General features: G+C 32.1%; 2 protein-coding genes and 1 pseudogene across 2 annotated transcripts; 2 read left to right on the forward strand and 1 right to left on the reverse strand.

Annotated features, from left to right (window-relative positions):
* Positions 1-3,521: 3,521 nt before the first annotated feature.
* LOC114075569 lies at positions 3,522-4,024 on the forward strand (annotated as a pseudogene).
* Positions 4,025-6,066: 2,042 nt separating this feature from the next.
* Positions 6,067-6,796, forward strand: LOC107025075 (ethylene-responsive transcription factor 2-like). The gene has a single exon (XM_015225944.2). It carries the CDS (start codon positions 6,067-6,069, stop codon positions 6,739-6,741), a length of 675 nt encoding a protein of 224 aa, XP_015081430.1. The 3' UTR covers positions 6,742-6,796.
* Positions 6,797-9,570: 2,774 nt separating this feature from the next.
* On the reverse strand, positions 9,571-10,333 carry LOC107029540 (non-specific lipid-transfer protein A-like). The gene is made up of 2 exons (XM_015230977.1): positions 9,910-10,333; positions 9,571-9,798 (listed from the first exon to the last, which is right to left on the reverse strand). The coding sequence occupies exons 1-2, from the start codon at positions 10,260-10,262 to the stop codon at positions 9,789-9,791; spliced, it is 363 nt and encodes a 120-aa protein (XP_015086463.1). The 5' UTR covers positions 10,263-10,333; the 3' UTR covers positions 9,571-9,788.
* Positions 10,334-12,114: the final 1,781 nt, after the last annotated feature.

The raw sequence follows: 12,114 nt of genomic DNA on the forward strand, positions 1-12,114 counted from the left end.
AGCAGGAATAGTCCAAAACGCCCCTTAAAATATTTAACAGAAATCCGACCCAGTAAGGGTCACGCAGCCTGTGACGGTCCGTCACAACTGTGACGGTCCGTCCTGCACGTCCATCACAAAGTTCAGAGAGTTAATTTCTGTGGAAGATGTGTGACGGTCCGTCGTGCCCACGACGGTCCGTCCTGCCATTCCGTTACGAAGTTCAGAGAGTCGATTTCAGTACCCAAATTTCAGAATTCTAAGTGTTTTGGAACGAGACCCCCATGACGGTCCGTCGTGCCCATGACGGTTCGTCGTGGGATCCGTCGACTCAGCCAGTTTTTCCAGAAATAAAATCTGCTGCTCAAAACGACTAAACAGGTCGTTACAATAATGAATTTCGAGTATAAATATAAAGTAATCAATGAGTCAATGACACTTGAATTTTTACCCAAATAATTTTTTAAAAATAAATTAAATCAATAAAATTCCACGTGACCCACCCACTCAAAAAAACTCATACCCATTTGCAGAAACACTTCCCCCTTCCCACCTGTTTCCCCGCACCATTGTCTTCTTCAAATACCTTCATCTCTTTTTTGCTAAAATATCTGGGTGCAGCTACATACTCTTCCTTTTTTATTAGTGTTTTTTTAAAAATATTTTTTTACCCTAATTATTAGGTTTATAATTCACCAATAATTAAACTTACTACTCTTTAAATATTAAATTCTTTCAATAAAGAATCTCATGAATAATTTAATATTTAATCTTGAAATGCGTCTATTCTTAAATTTCTAAAATAGTTTCCATCATTTTTCATCATTTTACCGTATTTATTTTTATTCACCATATTGGATATTTATTATTGTAAAAATGGTGGCTGAAAATGAAAAAGAAGACAAAAAAAATAATTAAAAACCGACTAAATACGTTTTTCACGTGCGCTCAACAAGTGTGTTACACTCACTAAGTCATCTAAGCAAAAAATTGTCAAAATTATACAACGAGACCTTACATGAGATGTGTAAAATAAACATCACCCACTTGAGATGTTTAAATGAAATTTCGTGCCAAATTTAAGTGGTCATCGTTAAATTAGGCCTTTTAAATAATAAAAAACCATAACGCGCATAACATGCAATCATGCATATGCTTAAAATGGAATCTTCTCAGAAACTCCTATTATAAAATATATACATTTATAGTAATCAAAACAAAATGAATCCAGTTGACGATAAAATATTCACATCTGATTTTGATAACTTGAATCAATGAGGCAATATTGTAACGACCTGTTTAGTCGTTTTGAGCAGCAGATTTTATTTCTGGAAAAACTGGCTGAGACGACGGATCCCACGACGGACCGTCATGGGCACGACGGACCGTCGAGGGGGTCTCGTTCCAAAACACTTAGAATTCTGAAATTTGGGTACTGAAATCGACTCTCTGAACTTCGTAACGGAATGGCAGGACGGACCGTCGTGGGCACGACGGACCGTCACAGACCCTTTAGTGGAATTGAGTCTCTGAACTCTGTGACGGAGCAGCAGGACGGACCGTCGCAGGCGCGACGGGCCGTCACAGGGTGCGTAAGTCCCAGGCTGGGTCGGATTTCGGTTAGTAATTTAAGGGGCGTTTTGGACTATTCCTGCTTTAATTATAAAGTTAGTGGGTTAATGTTAATAAGTCTAATTACTTGGGGGTTAAAAGAGGTAACCTTGAGTTAATTAGTGGGATATTATTGCCACCTTTATACTTAATTATATGCTAATTAGGGTAAAAGAAAGAGGGTTTGAATAAGAAAAAGAAAAAGAACAGAAAGAGAGGGAGAACGAGTAGAGAGAGAGAGAAACGAAGAGGACAACAAGAATTTGGGGAATTTGCTTGCTTGATCACGAATCTTCGGTGGAGGTAGGTTATGGTTTATGCTATTCGTAGTAAACTCTTAATAGCGAATGATATGTATTGGGTAGTATTGTAAACCCTTCTATATGCTTAATTGTATGCTTGTATGAATGTGATTATATAATTGTGATAAAATAAGCATGATGAAGCTATTGAATCCCAAATCTTGAAAAACCCTAATCTACTTTGTTAATGAGATTGATGATGCCTTGGTATAAAAGAAGGCTTGATGAACTAAAGTAATGGGGTTGATGATGCCTTGGTATAAAAGAAGGATTGATGAATTAATAGAATGAAATAAGGGGAGCGGGTGTCACGAACCGACACGTAGAATTAGGGGACCGGGTGTCACGAACCGACACGTAGAATTAGGGGATCGGGTGTCACGAACCGACACGTAGAATTAGGGGATCGGGTGTCACGAACCGACACGTAGAATTAGGGGATCGGGTGTCACGAACCGACACGTAGAATTAGGGGATCGGGTGTCACGAACCGACACGTAGAATTAGGGGATCGGGTGTCACGAACCGACACGTAGAATTAGGGGATCGGGTGTCACGAACCGACACGTAGAATTAGGGGATCGGGTGTCACGAACCGACACGTAGAATTAGGGGACCGGGTGTCACGAACCGACACGTAGAATTAGGGGATCGGGTGTCACGAACCGACACGTAGAATTAGGGGACCGGGTGTCACGAACCGACACGTAGAATTAGGGGATCGGGTGTCACGAACCGACACGTAGAATTAGGGGACCGGGTGTCACGAACCGACACGTAGAATTAGGGGATCGGGTGTCACGAACCGACACGTAGAATTAGGGGATCGGGTGTCACGAACCGACACGTAGAATTAGGGGATCGGGTGTCACGAACCGACACGTAGAATTAGGGGATCGGAGTGTCACGTACCGACACATAGTAGTAGGGGAGCGGAGTGTCACGTACCGACACAAGAGGAATAAAGATAAAGAATCTTGAAAGATGTTAATATACTCAATCTAATGAACCTAATTCCCAAAAGAGTATGGTATTGAGGCTTGAGTCCTCATGTGTGAACTTGGCGGTGCTTATTAATGATTATAGAACTTGTTGTTGCTACACGTTGAGTATTGTAGTTGATTTATGATATTATCTGATATATACTGTTTTCTATTTTGAGTTGGCCGATGATATCTACTCAGTACCCGTGTTTTGTACTGACCCCTACTTGTATTTGTTTTCTTTGTTATTTGTGGAGTGCAGCAAACGTACCGTCGTCTTCAACTCAACCGCAACTCTAGCCAGTCTTCATTACACCGGATTTCAGGGTGAGCTAATGCTTCTAGCTTGGACTGGATCTTCTTCCTCATGTCTTGATTCCTTGAAGTTCCGGCATGGACTAGCTTTTGTTTATTTTAGCTTCTTAGAATACTCTTAGTTTAGTAATTTGATCATAGATGTTCTTGTGGTGATGACTTCCAGATTTTGGGGAATAATAGATGTTGAATTTTAGAAGTTATTGAATTGGTTTTTATTAATGAGTTTAAGTCTTCCGCATTACTTTCTGTTGATATTATATTGAAATGTTAGGGTTTAGATTGGTTGGTTCGCTCACATAGGAGGGTAAGTGTAGGTGCCAGTCGCGGCTCGGTTTTGGGTCATGACAAATATCTTCTAAATGATTTCGATTTTTTTGAATTTTTTTCCCCCTCAAGTAACGTTGAATTACCTAATAGTCCTAGCTCAAGTTTTGGTAGCGTTGGTAACACATTCCTTATGGAAAACAACATCGACTAAGGACCAAAAACGGGGCCCAGTGGTGGCGCGTGATGAACATCATCACGCGCCAGAAGAAGATTGGAGGAGGTATATTGGAGTGAGAGTAGGTAATGGGGAACGTTTGCGATGGAGATAAGAGATCCAAATAGGAAAGACTCAAGGTTGTGGTTAGGAACATATGAGAACCCAAAGGATGCGGCTTTGACTTATGACGAAGCCGCATTCAAAATACGAGGCTCTAAAGCTCGGCTTAATTTTCTTCACTTAGCTAGAGCAAAGGGGATTCGTCGTTTACCTTCTCCCTCATCATCATCATCATCGAAAAATGGGGCAAGGAAAAGAAGTATAGATGTGATAAATTTCATAGCTAAAGCTAAATTAGTTTCATATATATTTATTGACTATATCAATGTTAATAAGTTGAGGATATAACAGAAAAAAATAACAAGTACAGAAATACTAAATATAAATATATTCAACATATCAAAAAAAAAAAAAGGAATAATGCACAAGTAACCCCCTCAACATATGTCCGAAATCTCAAAGACACACTTAAACTATACTAAGGTCCAATTACCTTCCTGAACTTATTTTATTAATAATTTTCTATCCCTTTTCGGCCTACGTGACACTATCTTGTGGACCCAACGTTGGTTGACTTTTTCTTTCAAGCTAGTGCTATGTAGGACGAAAAAGGGTAAAAAATTACTTATAAAATAAGTTCAGGGGTAATAGGACCTTAGTATAGTATAAATATATCTCTGGAATTTTAAGCATAGATTAATGTAGTACTTGTGCATTTTCCCAAAAGAAAAATGACAAGTAATTAAAGACGAAGAAAATAGATACAAATAGTGATTTAATGCACGAAAGAGTTGGACTACCGATTAAAGTTAATAATGCAACAAACATGAATTATGTAATATTAAAATCATTTTTTTCATAATAGACGTGAGCTAATATTTTAAAGTTTATTAAACTATGAGAAATTATCTTGAAAGCCATCAAATTTTGTTTTGTATAAAAAATGTTACTCAACTAGTCAACTTAAAGCTTTTATCCTCAAAATTCATTCAAATCACATTTACCATTACAATTTTATTCATCCCTTTATTCTACTCTTCTAATGTTTAGATTTATCCATGATTCGATGATTGTTAGTGATTTATTTTTCGAACTAGGATGATTTAATTTGATCTATATATGAATATTTCATGAATTTGAGAAATATCTGAACTAAGTAGCTCCCAGAAACTCTAATTGAAACTGAACATATTTTCTCTAGTTCCAATTCAAATTAAATACATTTTGTAAAATCTCACAAAATTTCAATATCTACAGATCCATCAATAAAAATATAATCTATTTAATTACCCACCCCACCCCACCCCACAAATACAGTATAATAGAAGCTATTACAATCCATAAATAAAATTTGGGCAAATAAGGTGATAATTAATAAACTATCGATCTGCTGAACGAGTTAAAAGCATAAACATGCAGAACATTATCATTTGCTAGTAATTATGTTAATATTGCAGAAATAATTTAGTAGAATCTAAGTAACTTCATAGATTTTATAATTTATGTATTTGTGGGGCTCATAATTGCATGGCATTAAAAAATATTTTATGTTGTTATGTCAAATTTATTTTAATGATAGATAAGTTGAGTAGTTTTTGAAGATAAAACTTTAGATTGAATAATTTTATTGATATAGAATAAAACTGTTCACGATCTTTAAAATATTAACTCAAAAGATAGCTAGCAAAACCTAATGACAGAGGCCGTGTATATTGAGGGATTCATCAAATGTTACATTTTTTTATAGCTTAACTAAGGTTGTTCTTCAAATAAAAAATATTCAATTCCAAAATCAAAAGATTATGTGAACTTGCAAGTAACCTTCTCAAGATCTAAAAAATGAATCTTAATTCAGAACTATATAATCGTTACTTTGTCGTTCCTCATATATAAATAATAATATACTAGCATATTTTACTCTTTATCTCTTTTCACCAAATTGTATTCTTTTTTAAGAATAAGATAAGATAAAATTAATTTTATATTAAGAATACTTTAATACTATGATTTAAGTAACACAAAAATAAATAATTTTATCTCGATTCTATAAAATAATTAAGTAATTATATTAAAGTAACTCCTTTAGTAACCTTTATATATTTATATATATACGTACGATTAATATAAGGACCGAGGGAGTGTATCACTACTTATTTTATCGAGTATTTTATTTCTCTTCCCAATTTTAAATAATAAAAAACCATAACGCGCATAACATGCACATGCTTAAAATGGAATCTTCACAGAAATACCTATTTATATAAAATATAATGAGTAATCAATAATATATATATATATATACTCACACAATTATAGTGATCAAAACAAAATGAATCCAGTTGATGATGAAATATTCACGTCTGATTTAGATCTACTTGAATCAATGAAGCAATATCTTCTAAGTGATATCGATTTTTTTGAATTTTTTTCGCCCTCAAGCAACGTTGAATTACCTAATAGTCCTCCTGCCTCAAGTTTTGGTAGCGTTGGTAACACATTCCTTGTGGAAACAACACCGACCAAGGACCCAAAGCGGGGCCCAGTGGTGGCGCGTGATGATGTTCATCACGCGCCAGAAGATGATTGGAGGAGGTATATTGGAGTGAGACGGAGGCAATGGGGGACGTTCGCGGCGGAGATAAGAGATCCAAATAGGAGAGGCTCAAGGTTGTGGTTAGGAACATATGAGACCCCAAAAGATGCGGCTTTGGCTTATGATGAAGCCGCATTCAAAATACGAGGCTCTAAGGCTCGGCTTAATTTTCCTCACTTAGCTGGCTTAGATATTTCTAAGCCAGCTAGAGTAAAGGGAAGTCGTCGTTCATCTTCTCCCTCATCATCATCATTATCATCGTCAAAAAATGGGGCAAGGAAAAGAAGAATAGATGTGATAAATTCAATAGCTAAAGCTAAGTTAGTTTGTCATAGCTTAATTAAATTTACAAATGTTGGTATAACTATGAGTAAGGAAAGAAGTTGCTTTTCTTCAGGTTTGCACTTGTGATTTCTCCGTTCTCTTTCATTGTCATTTTCTAATGAAATTGTATTTTCATTACTTAGATAGATAAATCACTTTTTGTTCTATCATAATTTTGTTCTATCAAATATTAAAGTTTTACATACCGCTAGTTAGTTTACTTTTTTAAAAGGAACAATTTCAGACACCTCCCTCCAGATTTCGCTCTATAACACTAGTCTCTCATGAGGTTTACGATATTATGTCTATCTCTCTTATTTTTTATTTACTTGTAATCATTTTTTAAATTTATTTAAAATAAGTATAAATATAATACTTGTATTACTCGTTATAACATGTAAAGGTGATCATGACATGATAGTGTAAAAAAATTTATATTAAATAAATTCTTATTTTAAGTGTTTAAATTTAAAAGTGTTTTTGTAATGATGGTACAAATGCTCAAATTTATTTCTCACCTTTGGGAAGTTAGTTATTCAATCCTTTTTAAAAAAATAAAATAAATTACTTGCAATAACATAGTCTTGTGTTATCATAAGTGTGAGACATAGAGAAAAAAGGAAAAGGAAAAAATAATAATCTGAATTAATTTGCTCATGGTTTTTAGGGAATTAATCATTCATCACTTTTTATTTTATTTTTAACTTTTATCTAGAAAGGAACGAGTCCATTTTTGTAATATGTTCTTCAATGTTTAGAAGAAGTTGAAATTGAATATGGAGGGAGAAGATAACGATATCAAGCTAATGTATATAATAATGTTCGATATTTAATATATTTAAATAAGTAATGAACAAGAAACATGCAAACAATAGTGACAATCAACGACATAAATTAAAATCTAAAACAAAGCCGAATTCTTAATACAAATATATAAACATTATAGTCATTGAGTTACCAAATTACAATAACAACACTCGAGTTACAAGAAAAAGTACCAAATATCAAGTAATTAGAGTTAAGAGATAAGAATGGAGATGAGAAGTTTAGATTCTAGAAAGAAATGAGAGGAACAGATAATTTTTTCGTATTGTATCCTCTTTCGGTCTAACCCCTATTCCTGTTAATCAATTGATAATTGAGTCTGGATTCTAAATAAAAATTTTCTAATATTTTATGCGGCCCAATTATCCCATCCAAATCAGTCTTATTCGCTACTTTCAACACATAAGCCTATACAAAGTTGACTTAATTTATAATAAGATCCTACCTTTTTTTGAAAATTAATGTTAAGAAATCACGAAAACCTATTACAAGAGTAATAAATAATATAAGAATATAAGCAAGAGAGAGTTGGAGGGTTTTGAATCCATATCTCATGGAAACAAGGCTTCCAAATTATTGGTACGAATTTAATTATAATATAAGTGAAAGTTATTGGGTTTGCAGAAACCCTATATTATAACTTTAATTATAAATAATTTAAATTATGGCTTCAATGTATTATGAATACTTATTATTTTTTGTTTTATAGAATATAGTTTTTTACCGACAATTTGATATGTATGCCACCCAATACATATGAAATGATGCAAATACATTCAGTTTTAATTAATTTCAAGAAATAAAGATTCTTTCCGGTTCCAACAACCAAATTGTGTTTTTTTTATACATACATATAAAAAAATAAAAAAACTGATGACAAAATGACATTACACTTCTATAATTATAATTTTAATAAAACAAATTTAATTTATTCTTTATGTATGCGCAATGCAAGGTGTACATCAAATTTTAATGTATGGTACTAGAGTTTTCGTTAAAATTATTCTTTAATTAACCCAAACTTAAATTACATACTTAAAATATCATTCTTATAACTATAACTCAAACTTAAATTACATACTTAAAGTATCATTCTTATTAGAGAATATCTTTTAAGTATTTTAAAGTGAACAATTTTTATCCTTCTATTTTAATTTATCAAAAAACTAACAAATCCCACAAAAACAAGTCATTCCTTCATATTTATTATTTTTCGATATGCCAAAAATATTATCATAAACTTTTTTGATAATTGAGTTTAGCATTATGCAAAATAATTTGACAGTTTTATTTTTATTTTTATGCATTTGATATTGAAATATTATTAGTTGGCATATGTTTTTTTTGAATTGTATATGCTAGAAGCGACGTTTGTTGGAGACGTCCACTTCTAATAATGTAGAAAGAAACTCAAATGCGAGACATAATCAATATTTTGATCACTTCAATAGCAGATTGAGAAAAAATATCAGTGTACCCTCACACCTTCCAAACACTTTTTTATTTCCGTAAGCAAGTAATGAAATTATGGAGGAAAAATTTTGTTGATAGTCACGTGTCTGCTCATGTTTTTGTAGGATCCCTTAGTTTTTTGACGATATCTAATCAAAGAACGAAAATTGCTCACTTTTAAATACTTGAAGGATATTTTCTGTTATAAATAATACTTTAAGGATGTAGCTTAAGTTTGAGATATAGGTGAGATGTTTTTGGCCAAAACTTATTATTTTTGTTTTTTTTTCTATAAAAAAAATAGTTGTTGACTTGTTGGTGACAATCGCTAACACGTGGCACAACTCCCGATGTCTTAACAACATTATTTTAAAATTATACTTCAAATTAGATACATGAATAATGGAGTATAAATATGAACTTATAATTTTGTACTGTTAATCTACTATGATTTATAATTATAGTATGTCAGTAACGCTCTTATTTTTATTACATAACCGATTCAGATACTTCTGTCTATTTGTAAATTATTTAAAAAATATTATAAATTTACAGTAATAGATAATTTAAAATAATTAAACGATATATAAAAATTTACGAAAAACTCTAATTATAACACATAAATTAACCCATTTTTTTAAAATAATGAAAAAACGCAGAATTAAACAAACACAAAAATAAGATAGTAAAATACTCAAATTACTGCATAGTAATTGAGTATAGTATATATACAACATTCAAGGGTTTAACAACCCTTGTTTTATTTAATACACATATTTTATATATATATATATATATATAACAAAATTTAAATAACACCATTGCGAAGCATTATTCCCGGTGAATCACGAGCTGGTTTAACTGATTCTGTAAAATAAGACCAAAAAAAGGAAGAAAAGAAGATAGATATTAATTATAATTATTTAACTGAAAAATTAAATTACGTTTACTATCAGTATATATAAATTAAATTCTTACGTGTCACAATTAATGGTCCTGGAGATAGGGATGTTGAGAGATACACCGCACTTGCTAGGGAGGGCTTGTGCAGCATCATCTTTAAGGTTGGCGTATCGATTCGCTGCGGCCTTAAGACAATTGCAAGCGGTTCTCCTTTCATCAGTTGACTGAGCCATACCACTTACGGTTTTCACCCCACTGCAACATGATGCACTAGGCTCACCACCCTGTGTCAGATATGAGATACATGGTGCCATATTAGCGTCTACTTGACCACAAGAGACTCCGACCTGTTGTTCTAGCCGACCAGCTATTGCTAGCTGGACCACGGCTAGGACAACTAGAACTAGTACTACTGCAAAGTATTTCATGATGATTTGATTTAATTTTTTTTTAAAAAGTTTTATGTATAGAGATATATATATATATTTATTTTTTATGGATGAATATAATTTTAAATTGAGGTAGTGTATTTATACTAATTTAGAGATGGTAAACGATGAATAAAGTGTGTCACAATTTACAAATTTGTTGTGTTAGTTTGTTTTTTTCTTTGAATTAGCATGTATTATGGCATAATATAGGTAGCACTAGCAAAGATGAGAATGTTATACTACTAATTTTGTTTTTTTCTTTCTTTATTACGAGTGATACTGCACTATTCTCGTGGGTACCTCTACATCAGCATATTTAACTCTACTTCAATTAGATGCGTTCGGAGTAAATTCTTAATAGCTCATAAATCACACGAGAAGAGTTAGAATAAAAAAAATTAAATTATCTCAATTTCAATTGTGTGAATATTTTATGTATATGGTCCAAGTTTTATAAAAAAATTTAACTTGCATATATTCAAAAAGTACATAAACTATTTTTCCTCAATATTAATTTATGTGTCATGTTTTAATGTCGTATTACAAAAGATAAAGTATAAATCATTCTTAAGAGAAAAAGATTTAAGTATCATTATTTCAAGGAAATAATGGAGATATCGGTGAGGATGTAATTTGTTGTAAGCAAGGGCCTATCCACACTATGTCAGGGTGTCCAAGAGAACACCCTTATCGAAAAATTGATATATATATATATATATATATATATATATATATATATAGTAACATAGCCAAAAATTTCATAAAGGCTGTTCAGAAATTATATACGAGTATATTTTTTTATTTCGATGAATCAGTGTACCATAAATTTTAAAAATAAAACTATGTAATAGACACGAAAAAAGTTATGTAATATACCTGAAAAAAATTGAAAAAAAAAAAGATGAAAGAGCGCACTAGAAATTTTAAAAATTAACTACGTAATATACATGAAAATTTTTTAAAATAAGAGGTAAAAAATTGAAAATATACATGAAATTTTTTTTAAATAAGAGGCTTAATTCAAGACATCTTAAACCACTAGGCTACAAAACTTGATTGTGTTGAAGATGTCCAAAATACATTATTTAACCATTTTATATATTATTTTACTTATATATAGGATGAAATTTTACTTCTATTTTACTTAAATCAGGATTCTGGCGTTCAGCCAAAGCTGAGGAAAATAGCATCGAGCGGGTTCGATTTCCTATAACTATATTCTAATTTTATATTTTAAAAAGAGCTATTAATTAATAATATGCTATTTGTTCAATAATTCAAAACTAATATTATCTATTAATAATATTAAATTAGAGACCTACAACTTAAAATAAGTTTAAGGAAAAAAATGTTTATTATACAATTAAATATTTCATCAATTTCACTTTTGTTTTTTTCTTTTCATTAAATTTTTAATTAAAAGAAATCTTTTATTTAACTTAAAGTTAATTAGAAAATTCTTTTCTTTTTTCTATAGAACTATTAAAAGTGAAAAAGACTACATATAGAATTTCTTTTAAGTATACTCGTTCAATTCTACTCTTCATTTTCGATTTGTCGGTGAAATCTCAAGTATAAATGTGATCTTATGCTAAATTGATTTTTTGTAACAACCTGTTTAGTCGTTTTAAGCAGCAGATTTTATTTCTGGAAAAACTGTCTGAGTCGACGGAACCCACGACGGACCATCATGGGCACGACGGGCCGTCGAGGGGTCTCGTTCCAAAACACTTAGAATTCTGAAATTTGGGTACTGAAATCGACTCTCTGAACTTCGTGACGACACGGCAGGACGGACCGTCGTGGGCAGGACGGACCGTCGTGGGCACGACGGACCGTCACAGACCCT

This window comes from Solanum pennellii, chromosome 1 (assembly GCF_001406875.1).
Source record: "Solanum pennellii chromosome 1, SPENNV200".
Lineage (NCBI taxonomy): Eukaryota > Viridiplantae > Streptophyta > Magnoliopsida > Solanales > Solanaceae > Solanum > Solanum pennellii.

Coding starts and splice junctions, on each gene's coding strand:
- LOC107025075 (XM_015225944.2), top strand. CDS start 6,067: ATGAATCCAGTTGATGATGAAATATTCACGTCTGATTTAGATCTACTT.
- LOC107029540 (XM_015230977.1), bottom strand. CDS start 10,262: ATGAAATACTTTGCAGTAGTACTAGTTCTAGTTGTCCTAGCCGTGGTC.